General features: G+C 41.2%; 3 protein-coding genes and 1 non-coding gene across 5 annotated transcripts; 2 read left to right on the top strand and 2 right to left on the bottom strand.

The window, feature by feature from the left end:
* Window positions 1-1,715: 1,715 nt before the first annotated feature.
* Window positions 1,716-8,095, bottom strand: LOC115148811 (ras-related protein Rab-24). The gene is made up of 9 exons (XM_029691060.1): window positions 7,693-8,095; window positions 6,770-6,950; window positions 6,561-6,629; window positions 6,284-6,362; window positions 5,750-5,817; window positions 5,544-5,643; window positions 5,347-5,397; window positions 5,166-5,225; window positions 1,716-4,993 (listed from the first exon to the last, which is right to left on the bottom strand). The coding sequence occupies exons 2-9, from the start codon at window positions 6,881-6,883 to the stop codon at window positions 4,929-4,931; spliced, it is 606 nt and encodes a 201-aa protein (XP_029546920.1). The 5' UTR covers window positions 6,884-6,950; window positions 7,693-8,095; the 3' UTR covers window positions 1,716-4,928.
* A 1,164-nt stretch (window positions 8,096-9,259) lies between these two features.
* On the top strand, window positions 9,260-12,268 carry pgrmc1 (progesterone receptor membrane component 1). The gene is made up of 3 exons (XM_029691059.1): window positions 9,260-9,605; window positions 10,482-10,637; window positions 11,286-12,268. The coding sequence occupies exons 1-3, from the start codon at window positions 9,311-9,313 to the stop codon at window positions 11,378-11,380; spliced, it is 546 nt and encodes a 181-aa protein (XP_029546919.1). The 5' UTR covers window positions 9,260-9,310; the 3' UTR covers window positions 11,381-12,268.
* A 5,426-nt stretch (window positions 12,269-17,694) lies between these two features.
* trnal-caa (transfer RNA leucine (anticodon CAA)) lies at window positions 17,695-17,805 on the bottom strand. Its single transcript has 2 exons — window positions 17,768-17,805; window positions 17,695-17,740 (listed from the first exon to the last, which is right to left on the bottom strand). It is a non-coding gene; the product is annotated as a tRNA-Leu (tRNA).
* Window positions 17,720-19,458, top strand: cox7b (cytochrome c oxidase subunit 7B). Of its 2 annotated transcripts, none has more exons than XM_029691058.1 (3): window positions 17,720-18,125; window positions 18,842-18,957; window positions 19,203-19,458. In XM_029691058.1, the coding sequence occupies exons 1-3, from the start codon at window positions 18,089-18,091 to the stop codon at window positions 19,284-19,286; spliced, it is 237 nt and encodes a 78-aa protein (XP_029546918.1). In that variant the 5' UTR covers window positions 17,720-18,088; the 3' UTR covers window positions 19,287-19,458. The 2 variants fall into 2 exon arrangements, 1 of the variants encoding a protein (XP_029546918.1); XR_003866751.1 differs by having other exon boundaries at window positions 17,997-18,125; window positions 18,839-18,957.
* Window positions 19,459-24,801: the final 5,343 nt, after the last annotated feature.

Below are 24,801 nucleotides of genomic sequence, written 5' to 3'. Positions count from 1 at the left end.
ACCTCACATACAGTTGAAGTCGGAAGTTTACATAGACCTTAGCCAAATACATTTAAACTCAGTTTTTCACAATTCCTGACATTTAATCCTAGTAAAAATTCCCTGTCTTAGGTCAGTTAGGATCACCACTTTATTATAAGAATGTGAAATGTCAGAATAATAGTAGAGAGAATGATTTATTTCAGCTTTTATTTCTTTCATCACATTCTCAGTGGGTCAGAAGTTTGCATACACTCAATTAGTATTTGGTAGCATTGCCTTTAAATTGTTTAACTTGGGTCAAACGTTTCGGGTAGCCTTCCACAAGCTTCCCACAATAAGTTGGATGAATTTTGGCCCATTCCTCCTGACAGAGCTGGTGTAACTGAGTAAGGTTTGTAGGCCTCCTTGCTTGCACACGCTTTTTCAGTTCTGCCTACAATTTTTCAATAGCCTTGAGGTCAGGGCTTTGTGAATGGACACTCCAATACCTTGACTTGTTGTCCTTAAGCCATTTTGCCACAACTTTGGAAGTATGCTTGGGGTCAATGTCCATTTGGAAGACCCATTTGCGACCAAGCTTTAACTTCCTGACTGATGTCTTGAGATGTTGCTTCAATATATCCACGTCATTTTCCTGCCTCATGATGACATCTATTTTGTGAAGTGCACCAGTCCCTCCTGCAGCAAAGCACCCCCCCAACATGATGCTGCTTCTTCTGCTTGCAAGCCTCCCCCTTTTTCTCCAAACATAACGATGGTCATTATGGCCAAACAGTTCTATATTTGTTTCATCAGACCAGAGGACATTTCTCCAAAAAGTACGATCTTTGTCCCCATGTGCAGTTGCAAACCGTAGTCTGGCTTTTTTATGGCAGTTTTGGAGCAGTGGCTTCTTCCTTGTTGAGTGGCCTTTCAGGTTATGTCGATATAAGACTCGTTTTACTGTGGATATAGATACTTTTATACCTGTTTCCTCCAGCATCTTCACAAGGTCCGTTGCTGTTGTTCTGGGATTGATTTGCACTTTTCGCACCAAAGTACGTTCATCTCTAGGAGACAGAACGCGTCTCTTTCCTGAGCGGTATGACGGCTGCGTGGTCCCATGGTGTTTATACTTGCGTACTATTGTTTGTACAGATGAACGTGGTACCTTCAGGTGTTTGGAAATTGCTCCCAAGGATGAACCAGACTTGCGGATGTCTACAATTTTTCTTCTGAGATCTTGGCTGATTTCTTTTGATTTTCCCATGATGTCAAGCAAAGAGGCACTGAATTTGAAGGTAGGCCTTGAAGTACATCCACAGGTACACCTCCATTTGACTCAAATTATGTCAATTAGCCTATCAGAAGCTTATAAAGCCATAACATAATTTTCGGGAATTTTCCAAGCTGTTTAAAGGCACAGTCAACTTAGTGTATGTAAACTTCTGACCCACTGGAATTGTGACACAGTGAATTATAAGTGAAATAATCTGTCTGTAAACAACTGTTGGAAAAATTACTTGTGTCATGCACAAAGTAGATGTCCTAACCAACTTGCCAAAACTATAGTTTGTTAACAAGAAATTTCTGGAGTGGTTGAAAAAACGAGTTTTAATGATTCTAACCTAAGTGTATGTAAACCTCCGACTTCAACTGTATATGATATAGTGAAGTTAAACAATATTGCATGCAGCGGTCAGTCTGGTTGACCAGGCTAATGTACTGTAAGTCAGACACACTAACCAAGAGACTTGCAGAAATGGAATCTTTATTTTTCCAATTTACAACATGCTAGAAAACACAGTCACTGGAGTCCACACAATGAATGATCATATCAGCAGACCCTGTGGACCTGTAGTGTTGGAAATATATGCATGTTATCTACAAGGCCTCAGACAGATGTGGGACTGCAAACAACCTCCTGGCTTTGTGCTTGTACACATTGCACCTTCTAATAACAGAGTCCTGTAAACCATTCATAAAATGAAATATGTGAACTATCCCTCTTTCTCAGGGACCAGGTCTGTGTCCTTGGGGAGTGACAACATAGAAGATGCTGCGTGTGTAAACAATAATGGAGCCTGCTATACACTGCTAATGATGGATATGTGATTCATTACTCTGCTTACTACTAGTCTCCTACATGCACAACTTCAGTGGGACTGAGAAAAAACCTCAGTGAGGTTTCAGTATTTCCTCTCATTTATCTTTGCCCTCAAATTCAATAGTAGGTCTAACTAAGCTAATTTGAACACACATTGGTAAAATCAAGAAAAAATCTGCCATTAGCTAGACTGTCTCAAAAGGTCAAAGGTGTCTCAAAGTGTAAACATTAACAATACATTCACAGAAAGTTTAAACTTCCCATTGTGTGTGAAGTAACGACAATGGTCAGCCACGGTTTGATGAGGTGTCCATAAAACATTAAGTTAGTGACTTGCTGGATATTCAATTGTACATTAGCTACACATAGCTGTCTGTATATAGGGTTTCTTATTGCAATGGCATTATCTAGTACTTTTAGCCATGGCGACGTAACTCTCTATTACAACATTTACCCATAAACTTTTTCCTGTGTTGGTGCATTCCATATACGTTCAACTGTATCAGAGCTTATGACAAAATAAAAATATATGTTACATGACAATAAATGTGCAGGTACATAGTATGGCAAGTCCATTGCAACCTAGAGTAGACAATGAAAATAGTCTATAGTTTAAAGCCCCAAAACCCACAGAATGATCAATGAAATCAAGTACTTAAAAAGAAGCACACTCACTCAAAGCATTTGATTATGGGATAAAAGCTATACATGTCATTGGCATAATTAATTTATATAAGGGAAAGTTGGAGATTTACTGGGGTGGGGTGGTCCAAAATAGGGGAGTGTTGTCTAATGTTTTTTTACTTATTTATTTTTGCTTTTGGGAGGGTTGTTTTTATTGGGCACAGGGTAGTGCGTTTTTTTCCCCCTGGTTTACATTCATCCCTTTGCAGGTTTTACTATATAATTTCTTCCATCCTAGACAAATCTCCTCATCCGCTTGCATGCGCCTCCCTTATATCAAGTTGCTTTGGTACTTCTCTTATGCACTATGCTTTTCCGTGAGCTAACTTTTACTATACCACAGGTCAGTATAGTATACCAGTCTATCCTGCCTTCTATCCACCATTCATAGTGACAATAGCGCTAGGTGGATCATTTGTCCAGATCTACAATAGGCTAACTAGCATCATACCACAGAAAAAATCATTCAAAGTTGCACCAATTTTCACTATGAGCAAAGAGGCCAGGTGCGTCATTGCGCCAGAAAGAACTGTGAAGAAATGAGACACGCAACTCAAAAAGCTCCCCATGTCATCTGGTTCAGGGACAATTACGTTTCAATTATCCTACATAGACTAGCCTATAACACCACAATGCAATGAGAAATTGCATTATTGTTTTCAAGTACAAAATTCTACTCTAGGCTATAAACTGCAGTGAAAATGTTATTTAAATAATGGTGCAAAAGCCCTGTGATTTGAATGTTTCATTCCATTTGGATCACTTGTGGGTCTACTCGCCTGTTTATAAGGTATAGAAAGGCAGAGTAGCAGGCCAGTCTGGCTGTATTTAAGTTCTGATACTGACATGCATTGTCTGTTGCGGATCATCATTCTCCCAAGTCGTTCTATAATAAAAATGTGGCCACATATGCTCCCAGCAGGCCCAGTTATTCAGGAAAGCTTAACATGTTCTCTGCCTCAAGAGATCCATCCCAGCGGCTATTCCTCACGCACCTAGAACCTAACACTTCAATGTAGCCTAAATATTTGTCATTTCACTTTTAAAAATGTATTGAAGTTTATGTGTGGCATGAACACAACCAGTCACAATGTTTTAATCAAAAGTATCCTGTAGGCTACCTGCACACGTTCGTCCTAAATGTAATTCCAGCATCCAAATGGTGCAGCAGCCATTTGATGAACGGAAAGAGACATCTGTTTAATACCAAAAAGTGTAATGACATTTGGAGACTGTCAAGCCAAGTCTTCGATACTGGGTAGGCCTGCAAGGTAGGGCAGGATCTAGGCCTATTTCCTGTTTGTCGAGATTGACAGTATATTTCATTGTGGTGTTGAAAACACAAACCATGAACTTGAAGCGCCTGAAATGGGTATGCTCTGCTTATGGGTTGTGTGGTGCATTGGCACAGAAACCTATTGGTGGAAAATGTGTTGCATATATTGTATATAATTATAGCGTCAAACTGTTTGAAATTAGATTTCTAGCTAGCTGAGCATTGTCTGCAGCCAGCTCTGATCGTAGTGCATCGACTTTGCCACAAAACCATGCTGAAGTGGCAAAGTCCATATCCACATTTATAAACATAGTTATTGTTATTTGTGGTCGTACATTTTGTTTTCTGACACCTCGAGTTGGACACTCTAACCCCCCCAACCCCTCCCCAGTAAACTTTGAACTGTTCCTAAATGGCCCTATACACTTCTACCCAACTACATAAACGCAGCAACAGAGAGTAGTTGTCACACATAGTTCTACGTATTTTTGTTTGGCAAAAATTTGGGAATGGATCGTTTGCGATGCTCCGTTGCTCTGTTTGCATGAAGTGTGTAGCGGCATTAAGGTGAGTTGATAGAAACTAAGGAAAACAAGGCTTTTTTAAAAGTGGGGTTGAAGTGCTATTTCCTTGTCTGCTTCATTCCGATATCCCCCTTGGCAGGTATTTTGTCCTGAGAGAGGGGAAGTCCAATCATTATGAGCACTCCTTTAAATGCAGTGAGCATTTAGCCTTCTATGGCACAACTGAAAAAAGCAACCAAAAAAACACAGTACTGCTTGGACTCCTCTCTTTCTTTCTCTGATTTTAAATGAACAGGCTCCAGGTGGGATGTCTAGCATCCATCCAACATTTCCAGGTTGGTTTTAGGGCAAGTGACCGCTGTCTACCAGTAAAGGTTTAATTGTGGCAGCAGGAATAGAAATAAGAGTCCTTCTTCTGACCCAAGTCAATACCTGTCTCTTCTGTAAAGAGAGAGCAGAGAAGTATCAACCAGACCTATTCAGGAGAGCAATAACTCACCACAGTAGAGATTGAGAATGACAATTCATGATAGTAATACTACCATTGCAGACTAAATGTGCACTGACAGCTAAACTATAGAAGCAATATCTAAGAAGAGAGCCAAAGTCTCACCGGTCATGAATTGGAAGGAGATGCTATTGAAGTCCTCTGCAACTTTTTGAAACAGCTCATCTGGAATGTGGTTAAAAGAGAATGTGAGTCTACTGCTGCACTGATGCATTTTCGGGAAATGTAGCTTTATGAGACTATACACTAGATTTGAAATGAACTGACCCTATGAGGTGTCACTTACCCACGTTGTTGCCTGTTTTACTGGATGTTTCAAAATGCTGAGCCCCAATCTCTGTAGATGAGAATGAAGAAAGAATAAACATAAACTACGCTAAAGCAGCCAGTCCTTATACTAATCTGATTGATTGATGTCTGGTAAGACACTCAGACTCCATGATTAAGTGGGAGTTAGTGATGATGATTATCATAGCAATTTACCATCAGCAAAGTCCTGAACGTCATGGTAGTCTACTTGCCGCAGGCCCCGGTCACTCTCAATCAGGTCAACCTTTGTGCCACAGAGGTATATCTTGCAGTGCTTCAATGGAGGTCATAGAGGAAATTGTGAGCAGTTACATAGGATAATATACAGGGCAATACCCATCATGGCAAGTGAGTTGTGTTTTTATGAAAGGGTCTCTAACCTCTTCACAGTTTTGCACCTCCTTCACCCAGAATTTAGCTCGCTGGAAACTGCTGGTGTCTGTCAAATCTACAGGAGCGAAAGTCACACAAATAAAGATCAATGACAACACAGAACTTGACTAAAACATAAAAGTATATTCAACCTAGAATATTCTGTATTACCATTACTAGATAGTACTGTTGCAATGTAAATCAGCCCATAAAAACCACACTAAAAACAGAACCATCTAAAACTAAAAAAGAAACAGAACAAATTGAGTCATCAACTGTGGTAAATGCCTCATCAGATATTTTCCAAACCATGAAAATTCCCCCAATGAGGGAAATATGAGTGCAGGACATGTGAGCACAATTCACAACATGCAGAAATGTTAATTGCTCTCAACAAGAATTTCCTCAATGAAACATTTCAGATATAAGAACTCCATAGTAGCAAAATAAAAATAAAACGTAGACAATGACAAAAACGTAAACAATAATAAACCTAGACAGAGTGCTACTGACAGTGTCATTCCATGGGGATGAGGATTTACCATAGCAGACAATGGCAGCCCTGGCTCCTCTGTAGTAGATTCTACTCATAGCCTCGTAGCGCTCTGATCCAGCAGTGTCCTGGGTTGCAGAGAAGGAATCACTTATAGTCTATCCACACATAGCCAGTAGCTCCCCCATATCAGGCTACAATGGATTCATTCATTTATTTTCCAGGGATTATAATTCACCAGGCAATGCCATAAGGCGTATAGAGACTCATGCAAATGTATTTGCCATTGTATTTTACGTAGGATGACATCAGTCATCGTCACTCACCCATATTCCCAGGGTAACCACCTTGTCTCCCACCTGGATTGGTTTGGCAACGAATGCAGCCCCAATAGTCTATCGAAGAAAGGCAGATTGCAAGAAAAAAAATGTAGCAAGTCAAATATTGAGAAAGAATCTTCACACACAAGCAGAGAGAGCATCCCACACATCCAGTTGGAATCCCACACTGCCCTAGGAAATGAACCGATACTCACGTTCTGGTAGGGGCCAACGAGAAAGCGATGGTGGACATATCTCTCTACAAGGCTGGTCTTGCCTACACTCTCCTTCCCAAGCATAACTACTTTGGCATCCACACGCATTGTCATACTGCACAGAACCAAGATGAGATAGGAGAGGAGGAGCTGGAGAGGGGTAGACCAGGATGCTGAAAAGCTGTGCAACAGAAAGAGAGACAATATGATTCGTATTTTATTCAGCAGCAAGTTGCTAGTAAGATTAAGTTGGGCCTGTAAACCCATGCTGCGTGAAGAAACAAAACTGTTGTAAGATGTGGTATCAAACTGTCTGTTCAAGCTTGGTCCCTAATGTGATCTCCAATTGAAAATAACTTCTTAAAAATTAGAAGTGACACTCAATTTAATGGGTGGCAGCCACCCACAGCACCAACAGAATGACGGGTTAATCTGCTAGTCGGAACTAGGAAACTGACATTTCCGATTTACTAACAGGTTGTAGTTATACACGTGCCGCATGCAACCAGTTAGCAAGTCGGACATTTCCGAGTTTCTTAGTTCAGACTAGTATGTGAACGCGGCAACTGTATCATAAATTGCGACAGCAGAATTTGTTTCAAGAGAGCGGCACACATTTCATGTCATTACATTTGTGGCTCCTGTCAACAATTTCCAAGAAGTTCAAATGGGCATGGGTGTGTAGCTAGGTAGTTAAAATACACGTAATGTTACCAATACGATAACGTTAGAGAGCTCAACAATCAACAAAATGGTACACACAATTAGCAGACCTGAAATATTACACAAAATGCGAATTAACTGTTCGCTAGCTAGCTTGACAGTGGCAATAGCATTAGTTAGCTAGCCAACGTTTGCATTCAAACGTTACATTAGCTAATGATGACTTGCTAGGTAACGTTTTCTAAAACCAAAACACTTACCTGCTTGGCAAACTCAGCTAAATGTGTTCAAATTGAAGAATAAGAACCGAGTCGGATTATACTAAGCTAAATTTAATAGCTAGCTCTTATGTGAACATTTCGTTACAGTTAAAGTTAGCTATCTAACTGAAGCTGGCTAGCCAGTGTTTGAGCCACTCGAGGTTGCTCTTGTTGTTGTCAGCTTACGCAACGTCAATTGTACTACAAACTAAAATTACAGGCTACAGAAAGATCCCTAACATGTACTGTATATTGTCTATGCCATTGTTCTGTCGTATGGCAAATCGTACTCGACATACATTTCTGGCAGGCTCAGCCTCATTCGTTAGCTTGCAAGAGACTTTGTTATGGGGAACTACTTAGAGGAGAGACATTCTTCAGAAGAAATAAAGGTTAAATAAATAAATAAATATACAGGATGTGATGTCATTCATCACCATTACGATGACGTCGTATTCAAAGTCCCCCTTTTTAACACAAAATGGTTCAAATCATTTTAATTACAGTTAAATGTTGTTTGATTTTTTTTATATATAAAAAAAACATGCCCTACTCACCAGGCAAGATGATCATTCTTCAATGAATTACGGTCATATGAGTTGCTCCCAAAATTCTAATTTGAATGTATTTATGCTTTGAACATTTTATATAAAATAGATTAATATGTGAAATATGCATCAAATTGATGTAGTACATTTCTCACAACTACAGTTCCAACACAAAGCCCTTTGATCATTATTTATTGTAGTTCTTGTCTCTCATCATCATTGAACCTCTGCTAGCTAGCTACATGTCAATTATTTGTTTAGAATAGCAACGTCGAATGAATATAATGATTAGAATTAAGGACTGGCTCAAAACATGAGAAAATACCTAACGACCAGCACTCTTTTAAAATATTGCAGGCTGAGTTTGCGAAAAAAGACTGCAGTCAGAGAGCAGTATAACTGCAGTTAAAGTGCAGTCTAACTGCATTATGTTGCAAATACTGCGTCCAAAATAACACTGTTTTTTTTACTACTGCCGTTACACTGAAATATTTTGGTCGCAGTAATTGCAGAATAACTAGGACGCAGTAATTGCAGAATAACTACACCGTAGTTATTCTGCAATTACTGCGTCCAAAATACCACAGTCGACTGCAGATACTGCACTTTTACTGCAGTTTCAAAACGGCAATCTTTTTTTGTAATGGCAAAAACGGTGTATAAATGCAAGAATGCCCTCGAACACAGGTATTATCTATCGTGTGACAACTCCTCCCAAGGGCTGTGTCCTGCCGGGAATCAGAACACCCCTTGTCGCAACGTTCGATGTGCAATGAGTTTCTGCTATTAGTAGGCCTACATAAAAAACATTATGCTTATTTGTACATATAGTGCATAGTTAATGAGATCATGTTTTGTGTTGGAACTCGTGAGTTGTCACACGATAATTCCCGGGTTCTCAGGCATTATTTCTTAAGTAATACATTTCTCAAAACTACAGTTCCAACACGAAGCCCATTGGTTAAAACTGCATAACAGTGTATTTTTGGTCTCTGTGATTGGTGCATTGATCCCACCCTCGAAAAGCCTCATGTCCCAGTACAGTCCCAACCAAGCATAGAGAAACAAACATGGCTGATACAGAGGGAGCCGAGGAAATTTATCCAGGAATTTTGCAAGAGATTTTTACTTCCCCGTTGAATTTGAGTCTGCTAGGCCTCTGTATATTTCTTTTGTACAAAATCTTCCGCGGAGACAAACCTGCAGATATGGGCGAGGTCGAAGAACCTCTGCCTAAACTCAAGAAAAGAGATTTCACGTTAATGGAGCTGCAACCGTACGATGGGCTGCAAAATCCAAGAATTCTCATGGCTGTCAATTTTAAGGTGTTCGATGTAACCAGAGGAAAGAAATTCTACGGGCCAGGTAAAATACGTTTGTTTTCGTGTGCTGTCCGTCGAGCAAGGACTTGGCTATTTCCGCCTAAAATAATGGTTGGCGCAACTGTAGCAAAGTGGCTTGCTGGTCTGTCGACTTTATTCCTAAATGTGTTAATTATATGTATGTGTGTATTACTAAGTTGTTACATTGTAACTGCGACCATTCTAAAACGCCACTCCCCCTCTCTCTTATTCATGAATCATTTGCCCAGGTTTGAATTTCACAACACGCGAGCTGCTAGTGACGTGGTCAGCCTAGTTGGCATGTAACCTCTCACCGAGTTGATTGATCCTGCACTGTCACGCAACCCCTCCTGAGGAACGTCCTCCCTGAAAATATGTATAAATTGCAATATTTTCAGGTTATTATAGTCTATGACCCTTATTGCTGCTCCTCGTTTATGATGTTGTGTTTCAGTTGCCTTCATTCCATTTTAAAAGAAATAGTTTGACACAGGTGAATGCCTTGCACAAAGGTTTAAAATTAAATTCAGCCAGACCAGATGGTTGCACAAAGTTAGGCTTGTTGAGGCCTATTGGAGAGCAATGCTAGTTCTCATTTCACAGATTCAGGCTGTCCCTTCTGTCAGCCTCAACATCTATAAAAAAAAGGGGGGGGGGGGTGTTGCTGTTGGGGCTATCGCTGAAGCTGTCATAGAATACAGTCAGCTATGTCTGTTGGGGAGCTTGTGGAATTTAATTTACACAATAAAAACTGCATACTTTCAGAAAATGGTAGTCATCAGCCAATGTATACACGCTGATAGTTTATTACAACCTGTCCATTCACAATCACATTTTAGTTCATAAAATACTTGGCTGAATTTCAAATCAAACTTTATGTCTGTGTGATGGTTTCCAGATGGTCCCTATGGAGTGTTTGCTGGTAAAGATGCCTCCAGGGGCCTGGCCACATTTTGTCTGGAGAAGGAGGCCCTGAAAGACACCCACGACGACCTCTCGGACCTGAACGCCATGCAGCAAGAGAGCCTCAACGAATGGGAGACCCAGTTCACTCGTGAGTTGATGCAGGAGTTGATAGAAGTTGCTACGAAACACTGGTTTAAATTCTGATACTGTATTTTCTACTTCTACCTCAAGCGGAATGAACCTCTTGCAGTGAACATCACACACACCACTCAACAGTCTTTAAAAACAAAATGTTTTTTATTTAACTAGGCAAGTCAGTTAATAACAAATTATTATTTACAATGATGGCCCAGTGCAAGTTGTTCATGCCCCCGAACAGTTTTGATGGCTTAGAATGATTGGTGTTTAAAATCCATTTCTGTATTGCGCCTTAGGGCATAGCTAGTGTTGGTGTGATCCAGTCTTTTTGTGCTTTAGTCAACTCCTCTGTGTTCCTCAGTTGTATGGCTTGGCAACGATAGAAGAGTTCACTATATCACAAGCAATAGTATAGTGCCATGCCAGGGCATAATGTAATAAATAGTACTTTGCATCAAAATTAATATTTTTGATACACTTTCATCTACATTCCATTGAGTAGTGCTGTGAATTTAAACCCACACATGGGAGTCTTTCTGGGCCAAGGCTGTTCTCCACCCAGTGAATACCATGTCCTTGATAATGGCTCTAATGTTGTGTCTGGCGAAGGTCTCTGAGGGACTCAATGTAATTTTCTTCTTCTTCCTGCCTTTCACAGAAAAGTATGACTACGTCGGCAAACTTCTGAAAGCTGGAGAAGAACCTACCGAGTACACAGATGACGAGGAGGTCAAGGACAAAAAGAAGGACTAGAACTCAAGTACACAAGGGAAATTCAGATGCCTTAATTTTTTCAGGATAATGTGATGGATATTGCCTTGTGTTGCTGCATTTGAACAAAATGCTTTCTCCTGTATGGTTTTTGTATTATCACATTTTCATGGACCATCACCTCTTATGCTCATTTAAAATGCCACAGACCTTAATTTACCAAAATCTAGCGGATTTTTGGTTAAGGTTTGAATAATTCTTGAATTCTGTGGTGTCTTTGTAAAGTTATATAGGTTGTATTAGTTGTCATGTAGATGCTGATGGAAGATCTATTACTGTAGCTTGAGATGAACGTATTTCATTTTTGTAATCATGAGATGACCACAGATTTTCAACACAGAAGCCGATAACATTCCATCAGAAATATTTTTGTTTGTTTTTTGGCTCTGGTGTTAGAGTATCTATAAAAATTTCTGACTTGGCCATTCTGAGTTATCCATCACTAAGCATAGCTAAAAATCACATACTCGGTCTGACTGAACTGCAGTTAGTTTCTCATATGCGTTACAGAAGATCATGCTTGATATACTCTAGCATTCACTTTCAGCATAACTTTGTAATAATAACACAATTGGTCTGATAATTCCACACACTACTAATGTAGGGCTTGCACTGGATGAAGTAGGTTTTAGGATGTTCATACTGTAGCACATAATATAAAACATGTCAAGTGAACTAAGGTGCTTCCTGTACCAATTATGTATGCCATGGCAAATACTCCCTGGAATTGGCCAGAATCTGGACTCAAATACTGGTAAACACAGGAAGGGAACTCTACAAAATGCATTAACAAAGGAATGTCCTAGTTTGTGTGATCATGACACTGATATTTTGATATGATAAATAAATCTACCCAAATGTTTAATCAAACTGTATGGTGTTTGTCAGTGTTTTTTGTTGTGTGTTTATGAATGTTGGGCCTGGGTATGATATATTCAGGACACACTTGTGACAAAGCTCTGGATTGATGATGGGCAGGATTGTGTGCATGGAGCTCATCTGAAATAATATGCGTTTTTTAGTCTACAATTCTGAACAGTATTTACTCAGTGGTGGAAAAAGTATTTTTCAATTGTCATACTTGAGTAAAAGTGATGATACCTTTAATAAAAAATTACTAAAGTAAAAGTGAACATAACCCAGTAAAATACTACTTGACTAAAAGTCTAAAAGTGTTTGGTTTTAAATATATTTACAGTGCATTCGGAAAGTATTCAGACCCCTTGACATTTTCCACATTTTGTTACGTTACAGCCTTGTTCTAAAATTGATTTGTTTCCCCCCCCTCAATCTGCATACAATATCCCATAATGACAAAGCAAAAACACATTTTGACATTTAAGCAAATGTATAAAAAAAATCACATTTGCATAAGTATTCAGAACCTTGACTCAGTACTTTGTTGAAGCACCTTTTGCAGCAATTACAGCCTCAAGTCTTCTAGGGTATGACGCTACAGGCTTGGCACACCTGTATTTGGGGAGCTTCTCCCATTATTCTCTGCAAATCCTCTCAAGCTTTGTCAGGTTGGACGGGGAGCGTCGCTGCACAACTATTTTCAGGTCTCCAGAGATGTTCGATCGGGTTCGCCCCCAGTCTGAGGTCCTGAGTGCTCTGGAGCAGGTTTTCGTCAAGGATCTCTCTGTACTTTGCTGCGTTCATCTTTCCCTCGATCCTAACTAATCTCCCAGTCCCTGCGACTGAAAAACATCCCCACAGCTGCCACCACCATGCTTCACCGTAAGGAGTTCAATCTTGCTTTCATCAGACCAGACAATCTTGTTTCTCATGTTCTGAGAGTCTTTAGGTGCCCTTTGGCAAACTCCAAGGGGGCTGTCATGTGCCTTTTAATTAGGAGAGGCTTCCATCTGGCCACTACCATAAAGGCCTGATTGGTGGAGTGCTGCAGAGATAGTTGTCCTTCTGGAAGTTTATCCCATCTCCACAGAGGAACTCTGGAGCTCTGTCAGAGTGACCATTGGGTTCTTGGTCACCTCCCCGACTAAGGCCCTTCTCCCCCAATTGCTCAGTTTGTCCGGGCAGCCAGCTCAAGGAAAAGGCTTGGTGGTTCCAAACTTCTTCCATTTAAGAACGATGGAGGCCACTGTGTTCTTGGGAACCATCAAAGCTGCAGACATTTTTTGGTACCCTTCCCCAGATCTGTGCCTCGACACAATTCCTTCAACCTCATGGCTTGGTTTTTGCTCTAACATGCACTTCTTGTTCTTCTGTGGATTTTATACAGCTGTTGGCAACCAACTTTAAGGTGCATTACCGCCACCAACTGGACTGGAGTGTGGACTAGAGACAGTGAAGGTCTCCATAATTAAATACTACATCCCCTGAAGATTTCCCCAGCAGTTCACTTAATCCTGGCTCTTCAACCCCATTACTCCTCAAATCTAATAACAATCGCTCCGTTTCTCTCACATATTTCTGGCACTGAAGTAGAACATCCTCCACTGTCTCCATCTCCTCCTGACAATGATCACAGATCACACCTCCCAGTCAGATGTTTCCCCACCACTTTCAATGTACTATTTAGCCTTGTGTGTCCCAGTCTCAGCCTTGTGAATACCCTTTCCTCCCTTCTCTCTCAGCCTGAGGACCTCCCTGCCCCCACCTTTTCCTGGATCTTATACAGGTGTCTTCCCTTACTCTCCCTGTTCCACAACTCTTGCCACTTATTTTTAACCACTGTTCTTATTAATCCCTTGGCCTCTGCTTTACTGATTGACAATTCCCTTCTCAACATTAGGATGTTTAAGAGCCTGCTTGGTGATAACATCCACCTCCTCATTCCCCTCTACTCCCAATGAGCCATCTTTTTCATCCTATACAAACACTGCAAAACCTCATACAATACATCCTGTCTGCTCTGAGACACACATGAATTTAAGCTCATTAGTGCTGCACAGGAGTCAGAACAGATGATACCCTGTTTGGCCTCACCTCCTCCACCCACTCTGCAGCCAATATTATGTCCAACAACTCCATTATGTAAACAGATAAATGATCCGTAGCTCTTTTCGTCACTGCCACCTTAAACTCAGGAACACTAAAAGCTGCTCCTGTCCTCCCTGTTTTAGGGTCCTTAGTTCCATCTGTGAATATATTTAAGAAAGCATAATATTGTGTTCTTAAATGTTCACTTACAACTGAATCTACTCCTTCCTCAACAGTTCTTACCCTCTCAAGCAACCCTAGATCTATCACTGGCTGAGGGAGAAACCAAGGTGGGATAGCAGGAAGAACCATAGAGGGACTAAACTCCCTCCCAAACAACCACATCTCTCTCGCCACGCAATTGCCTACTCAAAGCTTGATTTCAGATTTTGTTCATGTTCCCAGCACTCTAGGAGTACCTTTTTTGTAGGATGTGTAACCTTATGTCTACCTGCATCACTGCCACCGGGGAGGCCATGAGTGCTCCAAAACATATTCTTAGGGCTTGGGACTGGATAACATCGAGCTTTTATAAAGATGTCTGAGCGGCTGATCCATCTGCTATACTTCCAGAATCCATTGATGACCTTAACAGCTCTAATATAAATATAAATATATATATATATATCATTTTCAATGTCATTCTATCTGCCCCCCACTCCATTCTTGACAAGCAACGCATCACATTCAAAATTTTATTTCCATTGACAACTACTCTGTTAATATGCTCCGCCCATGTCATTCAAGTGTTAAATCTGACCCCAGGGAACATAAACATTCCCACCCTCTCCTGATTCCTTCCATACAACTTCAAGTATATTTCCTCCCCAACCTTCCTTCTAGAAAAAAACACAGCCTCCAATACCCTACTCAATGAACTGGATGCAGTCTATCACAGTGCCATATGTTTTGTCACCAAAGCCCCATACACTACCCACCACTGCGACCTGTACGCTCTCGTTGGCTGGCCCTCGCTTCATACTCGTCGCCAAACCCACTGGCTCCAGGTCATCTACAAGACCCTGCTAGGTAAAGTCCCCCCTTATCTCCGCTCACTGGTCACCATAGCAGCACCCACCTGTAGCACGCGCTCCAGCAGGTATATCTCTCTGGTCACCCCCAAAGCCAATTCCTCCTTTGGCCATCTCTCCTTCCAGTTCTCTGCTGCCAATGACTGGAACGAACTACAAAAATCTCTGAAACTGGAAACACTTATCTCCCTCACTCGCTTTAAGCACCAGCTGTCAGAGCAGCTCACAGATCACTCCACCTGTAGATAGCCCATCTATAATTTAGCCCGAACAACTACCTCTTCCCCTACTGTATTTATTTATTTATTTTGCTCCTTTGCACCCCATTATTTCTATTTCTACTTTGCACTTTCTTCCACTACAAATCTACCATTCCAGTGTTTCACTTGCTATATTGTATTTACTTTGCCACCATGGCCTTTTTTGCCTTTACCTCCCTTATCTCACCTCATTTGCTCACATTGTATATAGACTTATTTTTCTACTGTATTATTGACTGTATGTTTTGTTTTACTCCATGTGTAACTCTGTGTTGTTGTATGTGTCGAACTGCTTTGCTTTATCTTGGCCAGGTCGCAATTGTAAATGAGAACTTGTTCTCAACTTGCCTACCTGGTTAAATAAAGGTGAAATAAATAAAATTAAAATAAATAAAATAAAAAGTCACAGGTGACATTAGTCCTCTACTCTCCAGAAAGTAAGTCAGCCTTTCCATTATCATCCCTTCCATAATTTTACATACATGAGATGTCAACGCTATCGGCCTATAGCTTGAAGGAGTATTAGGGTTTTTCCCAGGTTTATGTATTAGCACCTCTACCGCCTGCTTCCAACTTCCAGGCAGTTTCCCTTTCTGCCACCCCTTATTGAAAAGGCCCAATACTTTCCCCATTGCATTGTCACTGAGATGACAATCCAAATCCCTAGCCAACGCGATCAGACTCACCGCCGTGACTCCACCATGATTCTTAAATTTCACCAACACCTTGAACTCCACTTCTTTCAGTAAAACACTGCGACCCGAACCTCCCTCATCACTGCTCTCCTCTGACAAGACCTGCAAAGGCTCCTCAGGCTTCCTCTTCTTAACCTTTACTCTTACTATACCTCCACCTTTTTCCACTCCTCAACTCCTAACCTCCCTACCTTTCCTTCCATCTCTGCTCCAGTCACAGCCCAGTGTTGCTCAACCACCTCCACCAGATTTCCTCTCCGTTTCATTTATCTTTGTTCAAATCTATTAACTTTGCTATATTGAATAATCGTTGTTTATCTATCCTAATTTAGCAAATGTGGACAGCTTCTCAGCCATCGTTTCTCCAAACGTCTGCCCTCTTACATGCACTGTCAACTGTGGGACCTTATATAGAGAGGTGTGTGCCTTTCCAAATCATGTCCAATCAATTGAATTTACCACAGGTGGACTCAAATCAAGCTGTCATCTCAAGGATGATCAATAGAAACAGGATGCACCTGAGCTCAATTTCAAGTCTCATAGTAAAAGGTCTGAATACTTATGTAAATAAGGTATTTCTGTTTTTTTATTTTTAATACATTTGCACAAAAAAAACTGTTTTCACTTTGTCATTATGGGGTATTGTATGTAGATTGCTGATTATTTATTTATTTCATCCATTTTAGAATAAGTCTGAAAAGTAACAAAATGTGGAAAAAGTCATGGGGTCTGAATACTTTCCGAATGCACTATAAGTATCAAAAGTAAATGCAATTGATAAAATATACCTAAGTATTCAAAGTAAAAGTAATTTCAAATTCCTTATATTAAGCAAACCAAACGGATTTGTTTTATTTATTTACGGATAGCAAGGAGCACACTCCAACACTCAGACATCATTTACAAGTGAAGCATGTGTGTTTAGTGAGTCCGCCAGATCAGAGGCAGTAGGGATGGCCAGGGATGTTCTCTTGACATGTGTCTGGATTGGACCATTTTCCAGTCCTGCTATTACATTTACATTTTAGTCATTTAGCAGACGCTCTTATCCAGTAGTGAATGCACACATTTCATACATTTTTTCCCCCATACTGGTCCCCAGTAACGATACATTTTGGGTGTCAAGAAAAATGTTTTGAGTAAAAGGTACATTATTTTCTTTAGGAATGTAGTGAAGTAAAAGTAAAAGTTGTCAAAAATATAAATAGTAAAGTACAGATACCCCAAAAAGCTGCTTAAGTAGTACTTTAACTTAAGTATTTTAATCCACTTTACTCGTCACAATGTCCGAGTTCTCTACAGTGTGTAAAACATTTTATCACGTAAGTACAGAACCTGTATGTTATAAAATGTGACAAAACGTATGTCAGAAGTGGGATTTGAACCCACGCCTCCATTCGGAGACCAGAAGTCCCGTTCATACGGAAGGAGTTGATCCTTGAGTCTGGCGCCTTAGACCACTCGGCCATCCTGACACTGATGTTGAAACTAGGAAAACAATGGTATTTCAAAATTAGAGACAGCAATAATTTCAGTTAATTATTATTTTGTGCATTATCAACTACATAGATTGTTGAATGTTTATTTACAACATAGTCCAAAATCGACAGTAAAACCTTTAAAAAAAAACGCTCATCAGTTAGCGTTAGTTATGCGCATGAGCGTAGGAATGCTTTTTAAATAGTTTCCGGTATTTTGTCGCGAACGTTCTTCCATTTTGTTCTTCAAGGGTATCCACAAACCTCCAGTTGAGCCAACATGTTTCGGTTTGTTAAAGCAGCGATGAACGTCTCCGGTAAGACATCGTTTAAAGTTATAGATATCTGATCCTTCATCTTGTGTTTGTTTGAACATTTCTGTAAACGAGCAATTATTGTGTGACTGTGCTTAGCAACATGGCTAACAGTAGCTGTCTGAAGCTAGCTCGCTAGCCTACCTAACGTTACCAAGTCTTTAGCGCTTGTAATTTTGACTGAGTGAATGTAACAGCCAAGCTAGCGCTACTAGTTGTCTAGCTGCTTACTTATTATTATTATTTTTTACTTTAGCTTGATTGGTCATGTCTGTTTTTATTCTGTAACTTTGTCATTGTTAGCTTAACTTAGCAGTGAGGGGAACAATCAGACGGTCATTTCCAATGTCAACTTCCCTCCTAGCTAGTTAGCTAGACTTACGTCACCTCATCCCCAAAGCCAGGCGTTAGGTTGGCTATTGCACCAGTTTAGCATACAAATACATACGTGAAAGTCAGATGCTAAAGATCGAACATGACAATGCGATAGTCAGTGGAGAAGTCACATTGACATTCCATCCCACGACTCTTTGGATAAGATGAGAAGTCCTGGGCGCTAACAAGTTTTGTGTTCCATAACCCTGTTAATTATTTTACCCCTGTGTTAAACGGTGTAACCAAGGGCTCATAACCTCTGAATCAATGATAATCACTCGCTGTGTGGATGTTGTGCCCTGCGCCAATAATGCAGCTATATATTTTTTATATATTCAAAGCAGGACAAGGTGCCCGCCAAGTGAGGCTCAGTTCGACGCACTCCCCCGAATTCCATGCCAAGTATGGCACCGGCCTGATGATCGGAGGAATCGCGTTCTGTGTGTCTGTCTGGGGATTTGTACGTTTTAATCTCTTTGTGCACATTTCTTGTATAACACCTTGTGGTATAGAACAATGTATAGTTTTGTGTGTATTATTCCTCCCCCAAAAGGTATGCATCAACATCAAATGTATTTATAAAGCCCTTTTTACATCAGCAGTTGTTACAAAGTGCTTATATAGAAATCCTCACTTGAGTATTCATTCACTTGCTATGTACACACATCAGTTGTGTTTTGTGATGCTCACTCTCCTCGTTTTCAGGTACTGACACAAACCGGCATCACATGGAATCTGTCTCCAGTCGGCAAGGTCCAGCCTAAACCATGGAGGGAGGTAGAAGAATAATGGGCTGAGGCTGCTCCCTTTTCCCCTGTGGAGATGGATCACAGTCAACCACACAACCCTTAACCCAGATATCCCTATAAACATTCTGGTTGTACAGATGGATACCCTCGTTTTCAGCTTGTTACCGCTCTGGCATTACCTATATGTACATTAAATTTAAACTAAAAACGTTGACTGATTATTTTACTTAAGCACAGTGTCCCCTTTCATGTACCTTTTCAAATGGAAAGGTCTTCACTTGTCAAATGGAATCAGGAAAGTAAGAGTCAAGAACTTTATGTACAATACCTGCTCAATGTTTAGATGTGTATCTGAAAATACCTTCACATCTTATTTGTCGATGTTCAGTGTATTTAAGGATGTGATTCTAAGGAGGTTCGGGCTTAGATGCATGTCCTGTCACTACTGACTTTTTCCCCACCCCTTTTTCTCCCCAATTTCATGGTATCCAATTGGTACTTAGTCTTGTCCCATTGCTGCAACTCCCATAAGGACTCGGGAGAGGCGACGGTCGAGAGCCGTGCGTCCTCCAAAACACAACCCAACCCAGCCACACTGCTTCTTGACACAACTTAACCCGGAAGCCAGCAGCACCAATGTGTCGGAGGAAACACTTCTGACATGCCGTAATTGCCTGACCTATATGTAACTGAGAGGGTGCTGTTGCTCTAAATGTTTTCCCACATGTCTGATACAGATACAGACACAGACGTGAGATGTATAGCCAGGCAATGCTCACTCATCAGAATCACCTTTATTCACAAAGTACATTTACACAAACACTCAGAATTATTAGGTAATAAGGTGCTGCTAGTGATAGAATATTTAGACCATACAGACCGCGTTTACTTAAATGATAATGCCCTAGAAGCCGGTGTTTGGAGGATATTGGCACAAACACCGGCTTCAGGGGCATTATCACTTTTATACAACGGGTTAGCGACATATTCAAATAATGATTGACATATTTTCATTAACGCTTTGATGAATTTATTCATTATTTAATCCTTCCACAAGATAGTCCCGAAACAAATCTAGGGTTGCTACTCAACACGGTTGGTCGCTCATTCTATTGGTTCCGTGGCCAGAGTCGTTCAGTCTATTTGTTCTGTATCTATGGACGCGACCCTGTTTGTTTTAATTGTTCCATGGTACAGTTAATTATATAGCAAAAACTGTATGGTGAAAATGGTCGTGTGTGGGCATGCAATGCATCGGCTGCCACCTTCCCTCCATCGCGGTACTGCACGACTCCAGGGCATGGAGGCATGCGGGTAAGATTTTTGCTGAACCCTCTTCCAAAATCTCTCCTCTGGCAGGCGGTTCAGGTCAATCATGACCAAAACCACCCGCCACCTAAACAGTCTCCGTGCTGTAGCCCTCAAACGGCAATGTGGCACATAGACTATAGGACTATGCATTCTTTTGCACATCAAGCCATCTCTGAACTGTACACAATAACGGCACTTGAACTCTTAATCTTTCTGCATTTAGATCTATTTATTCTGATACTGTAAATTTCTACATCCACTGTAGGCTATATCAACTGTATAGCCACTGCTCAGTCCAGTATAGCTCTATGCTCACTACCTAACTGTATAAAATGTACAGTATGTAAACTTTGTTTATACAACGGGTGGGTCTAATGCTGATTGGTTAAAACCGCATTCCAGCCAGTGTTTATTCCACAAATTACCACCCACTAAATCTGATGTTAAAATGCCGATTTACTCTGTTCTATCCGATTGCGCAATCCACTGTCTCATCAACCCAGGCAGGGAAGTTAACTTGATCTCCACTATAAAAAGCATCTAGACATTCTCACATTTCCTGTAGACTAACATTTAGTTTTCAACAGCAGAGATTTGTATAAACCTTACTGTCTGTCTCTCTGACATCGGCAACATTGTTTTAATATTCAAATTCAATCTCCAACTGTCCCACAGGTCTTGTGGTTTGGTAAGAAGAATGCCTCTCTCCCCACAGGTGTGATTACTACCTCTGAGGGTTTAGAGCTTGAGGTAGTCACCTCATACAAGTACTTGGGAGTATGGCTAGACGGTACGCTGTCTTTCTCTCAGCACATATCAAAGCTGCAGGCTAAGGTTAAATCTAGACTTGGTTTCCTCTATCGTAATCACTCTTCTTTCACCCTAGCTGCCAAACTAACCCTGATTCAGATGACCATCCGAGCAGCTAGATGTACTTTTCTATTCGGCCATCAAATTTGCCACCAATGCTCCTTATAGGATACATCACTGCACTCTATACTACTCTCTAAACTGGTCACCTCTGTATACCTGTCGTAAGACTCACTGCTTGATGCTTATTTATAAAACCCTCTTAGGCCTCACTCCCCCCTGATATATCTACTGCAGCCCTCATCCTCCACATATAACACCTGTTCTGCCAGTCACATTCTGTGAAATGTCCCGAAAGCACACACATCCCTGGGTCGCTCGTCTTTTCAGTTCGCTGCAGCTAGTGACTGGAACGAGCTGCAACAAACTGGACAGTTTTATGACAGTTGTGGCTGCTTTGCGTGATGTATTGCTGTCTCTACATTTGTGCTGTTGTCGCTCCCCAAAATGTTTGTACCAGGTTTTGGGCTGCTACCGTGTGCTGTTGCCATGTGTTGCTACCATGTTGTATTGGTGGGAGATAACTGGGTTTTGACCTTATTTAAAATGCTCTTCAAGTTAAAATAGGATTCATTTTATCGGATGCCTATGGAGTTGATAATGGTATTCCTCAAGGCAGTGCTATCAGTTGTATTTTGTTCTATATTATGATTAACAATGTGTTTTCGAATGTAGGTAGGGGTATTGGGGCTTCCCTATACAGTGGCTTCCAAAATAATTCACCCCCTTGGCATTTTTCCTGTTTAGTTGCCTTACAACCAGGAATTAAAATAGATTTTTTTGGGGGGGGTTGTATAATTTGATTTACACAACATGCCTACCACTTTGTCGATGCAAAATGTTATTGTGAAACAAAGAAATAAGACCAAAAAAAAAGAACTTCAGAGTGCATAACTACCCCCCCTCAATTAGATTGAGGTCTGGGCTTTGACTAGGCCATTCCAAAACATTTAAATGTTTCCCCATAATCCACTTGAGTGTTGCTTTAGCAGTATGCTTAGGGCCATTGTCCTGCTGGAAGGTGAATCTCCGTCCCAGTCTCAAATCTCTGGAAGACTGAAACAGGTTTCCCTCAATAATTTCCCTGTATTTAGCGACATCTTTCAATTCTGAACAGTTTCCCAGTCCCTGCCGATGAAAAACATCCCCACAGCATGATGCTGCCACCACCATGCGTCACTGTGGGGATTGTGTTCTCTGGGTGATGCGAGGTGTTGGGTTTGCGCCAGACATGGCGTTTTCCTTGATGGCCAAAAAGCTCAGTTTTAGTCTCATCTGACCAGAGTACCTTCTTACATATGTTTGGGGAGTCTCCCACATGCATTTTGGCAAACACCAAACGTGTTTGCTTATTTTTTTCTTTAAGCAATGGCTTTTTTCATAACACTCTTCCGTAAAGCCCAGCTCTGTGAAGTGTATGGCTTAAAGTGATCCTATGGACAGATACTCCAATCTCCGCTGTGGAGCTTTGCCTTCTCTGTACCTTCTCTGCTATGCAATCTGGTTTCCAAGCTGGTCATGGGTGCACCTCAGCCATGCTCAAGGTCCTAAACGATATCATAACTGCCATCGATAAAAGACAATACTGTGCAGCCGTATTCATCAACCTGGCCAAGGCTTTCGACTCTGTCAATTACCACATTCTTATCAGCAGACTCAACAGCCTTGGTTTCTCAAATGACTGCCTCGCCTGGTTCACCAACTACTTCTGAGAGTTCAGTGTGTCAAATCGGAGGGCCTGTTGTCTGGACCTCTGGCAGTCTCTATGGGGGTGCCACAGGGTTCAATTCTCGGGCTGACTCTCTTCTCTGTATACATCAATGATGTTGCTCTTGCTGCTGGTGATTCTCTGATCCACCTCTACGCAGACGACACCATTCTGTATACTTCTGGCCCTTCTTTGGACACTGTGTTAACTAACCTCCAGACGAGCTTCAATGCCATACAACTCTCCTTCCGTGGTCAACTGCTCTTAAATGCAAGTAAAACTAAATGCATGCTCTTCAACCGATCGCTGCCCGCACCTGCCCACATCACTACTCTGAACGTTTCTGACTTAGAATATGTGGACAACTACAAATATCTAGGTGTCTGGTTAGACTGTAAACTCTCCTTCCAGACTCACATTAAGCATCTCCAATCCAAAATTAAATCTAGAATCGGCTTCCTATTTTGCATCAAAGCATCCGTCACTCATGATGCCAAACATACCCCCGTAAAACTGACTATCCTACCAATCCTTGACTTCAGCGATGTCATTTACAAAATAGCCTCCAACACTCTACTCAGCAAATTGGATGCAGCTATCACAGTGCCATCTGTTTTTGTCACCAAAGCTCTATATACAACCCACCACTGCGACCTGTATGCTCTCGTTGGCTGGCCCTCGCTTCATATTCGTCGCCAAACCCACTGGCTCCAGGTCATCTATAAGTCTTTGCTAGGTAAAGCCCCGCCTTGTCTCAGTTCACTGGTCACCATAGCAGCACCCACCCGTAGCACGTGCTCCAGCAGGTATATTTCACTGGTCACCCCAAAAGCCAATTCCTCCTTTGGCCGCCTTTCCTTCCAGTTCTCTGCTGCCAATGACTGGAACAAATTGCAAAAATCACTGAAGCTGGAGACTCATATCTCCCTCACTAACTTTAAGCACCAGCTGTCAGAGCAGCTCAGAGATCATTGCACCTGTACATAGCCCATCCAACTACCTCATCCCCATATTATTATTATTTTTGCTCCTTTGCACCCCAGCATCTCTACTTGCACATTAATCTTCTGCACATCTATCACTCCAGTGTTTAATTGCTAAATTGTAATTACTTCGCCACTACGGCCTATTTATTGCCATTGCCGTTTGTTTATTCCATGTGTAACTCTGTGTTGTTTTTGTCGCACTGCTTTGCTTTATCTTGGCCAGGTCGCAGTTGTAAATGAGAACTTGTTCTCAACTGGCCTACCTGGTTAAATAAAGGAGAAATAAAACAAATTAAATATATACTAGTAGATAAGGTAGTGGCTTTGGTTGGCTAGTTGGAAAGCTTTCAGCCTATTGCGGACAGTCTGAGCACTGATGGAGGGATTGTAAATTCATGGTGTAACTGGGGCAATTGTTGTTGCTATCCTGTACCTGTCCAGCAGGTGTGATATTTGGATGTACCGATCCTGTGCAGGTGTTGTTACACGTGGTCTGCCACTGCGAGGCCGATCAGCTATCCGTCCTGTCTCCCTGTCTTAGGCATCTCACAGTACGGACATTGCAATTTATTGCCCTGGCCACATCTGCAGCCCTCATGCCTCCTTGCAGCATGCCTAAGGCACGTTCACGTAGATGAGCAGGGACCCTGGGCATCTTTCTTTTGTTGTTTTTCAGAGTC

The sequence above is a fragment of the Salmo trutta genome, chromosome 15 (genome assembly GCF_901001165.1).
Source record: "Salmo trutta chromosome 15, fSalTru1.1, whole genome shotgun sequence".
Taxonomy (NCBI): domain Eukaryota; kingdom Metazoa; phylum Chordata; class Actinopteri; order Salmoniformes; family Salmonidae; genus Salmo; species Salmo trutta.
The sequence above is the reverse complement of the archived record's forward strand: the minus strand, read 5'-3'. Positions and strand labels throughout refer to the sequence as shown.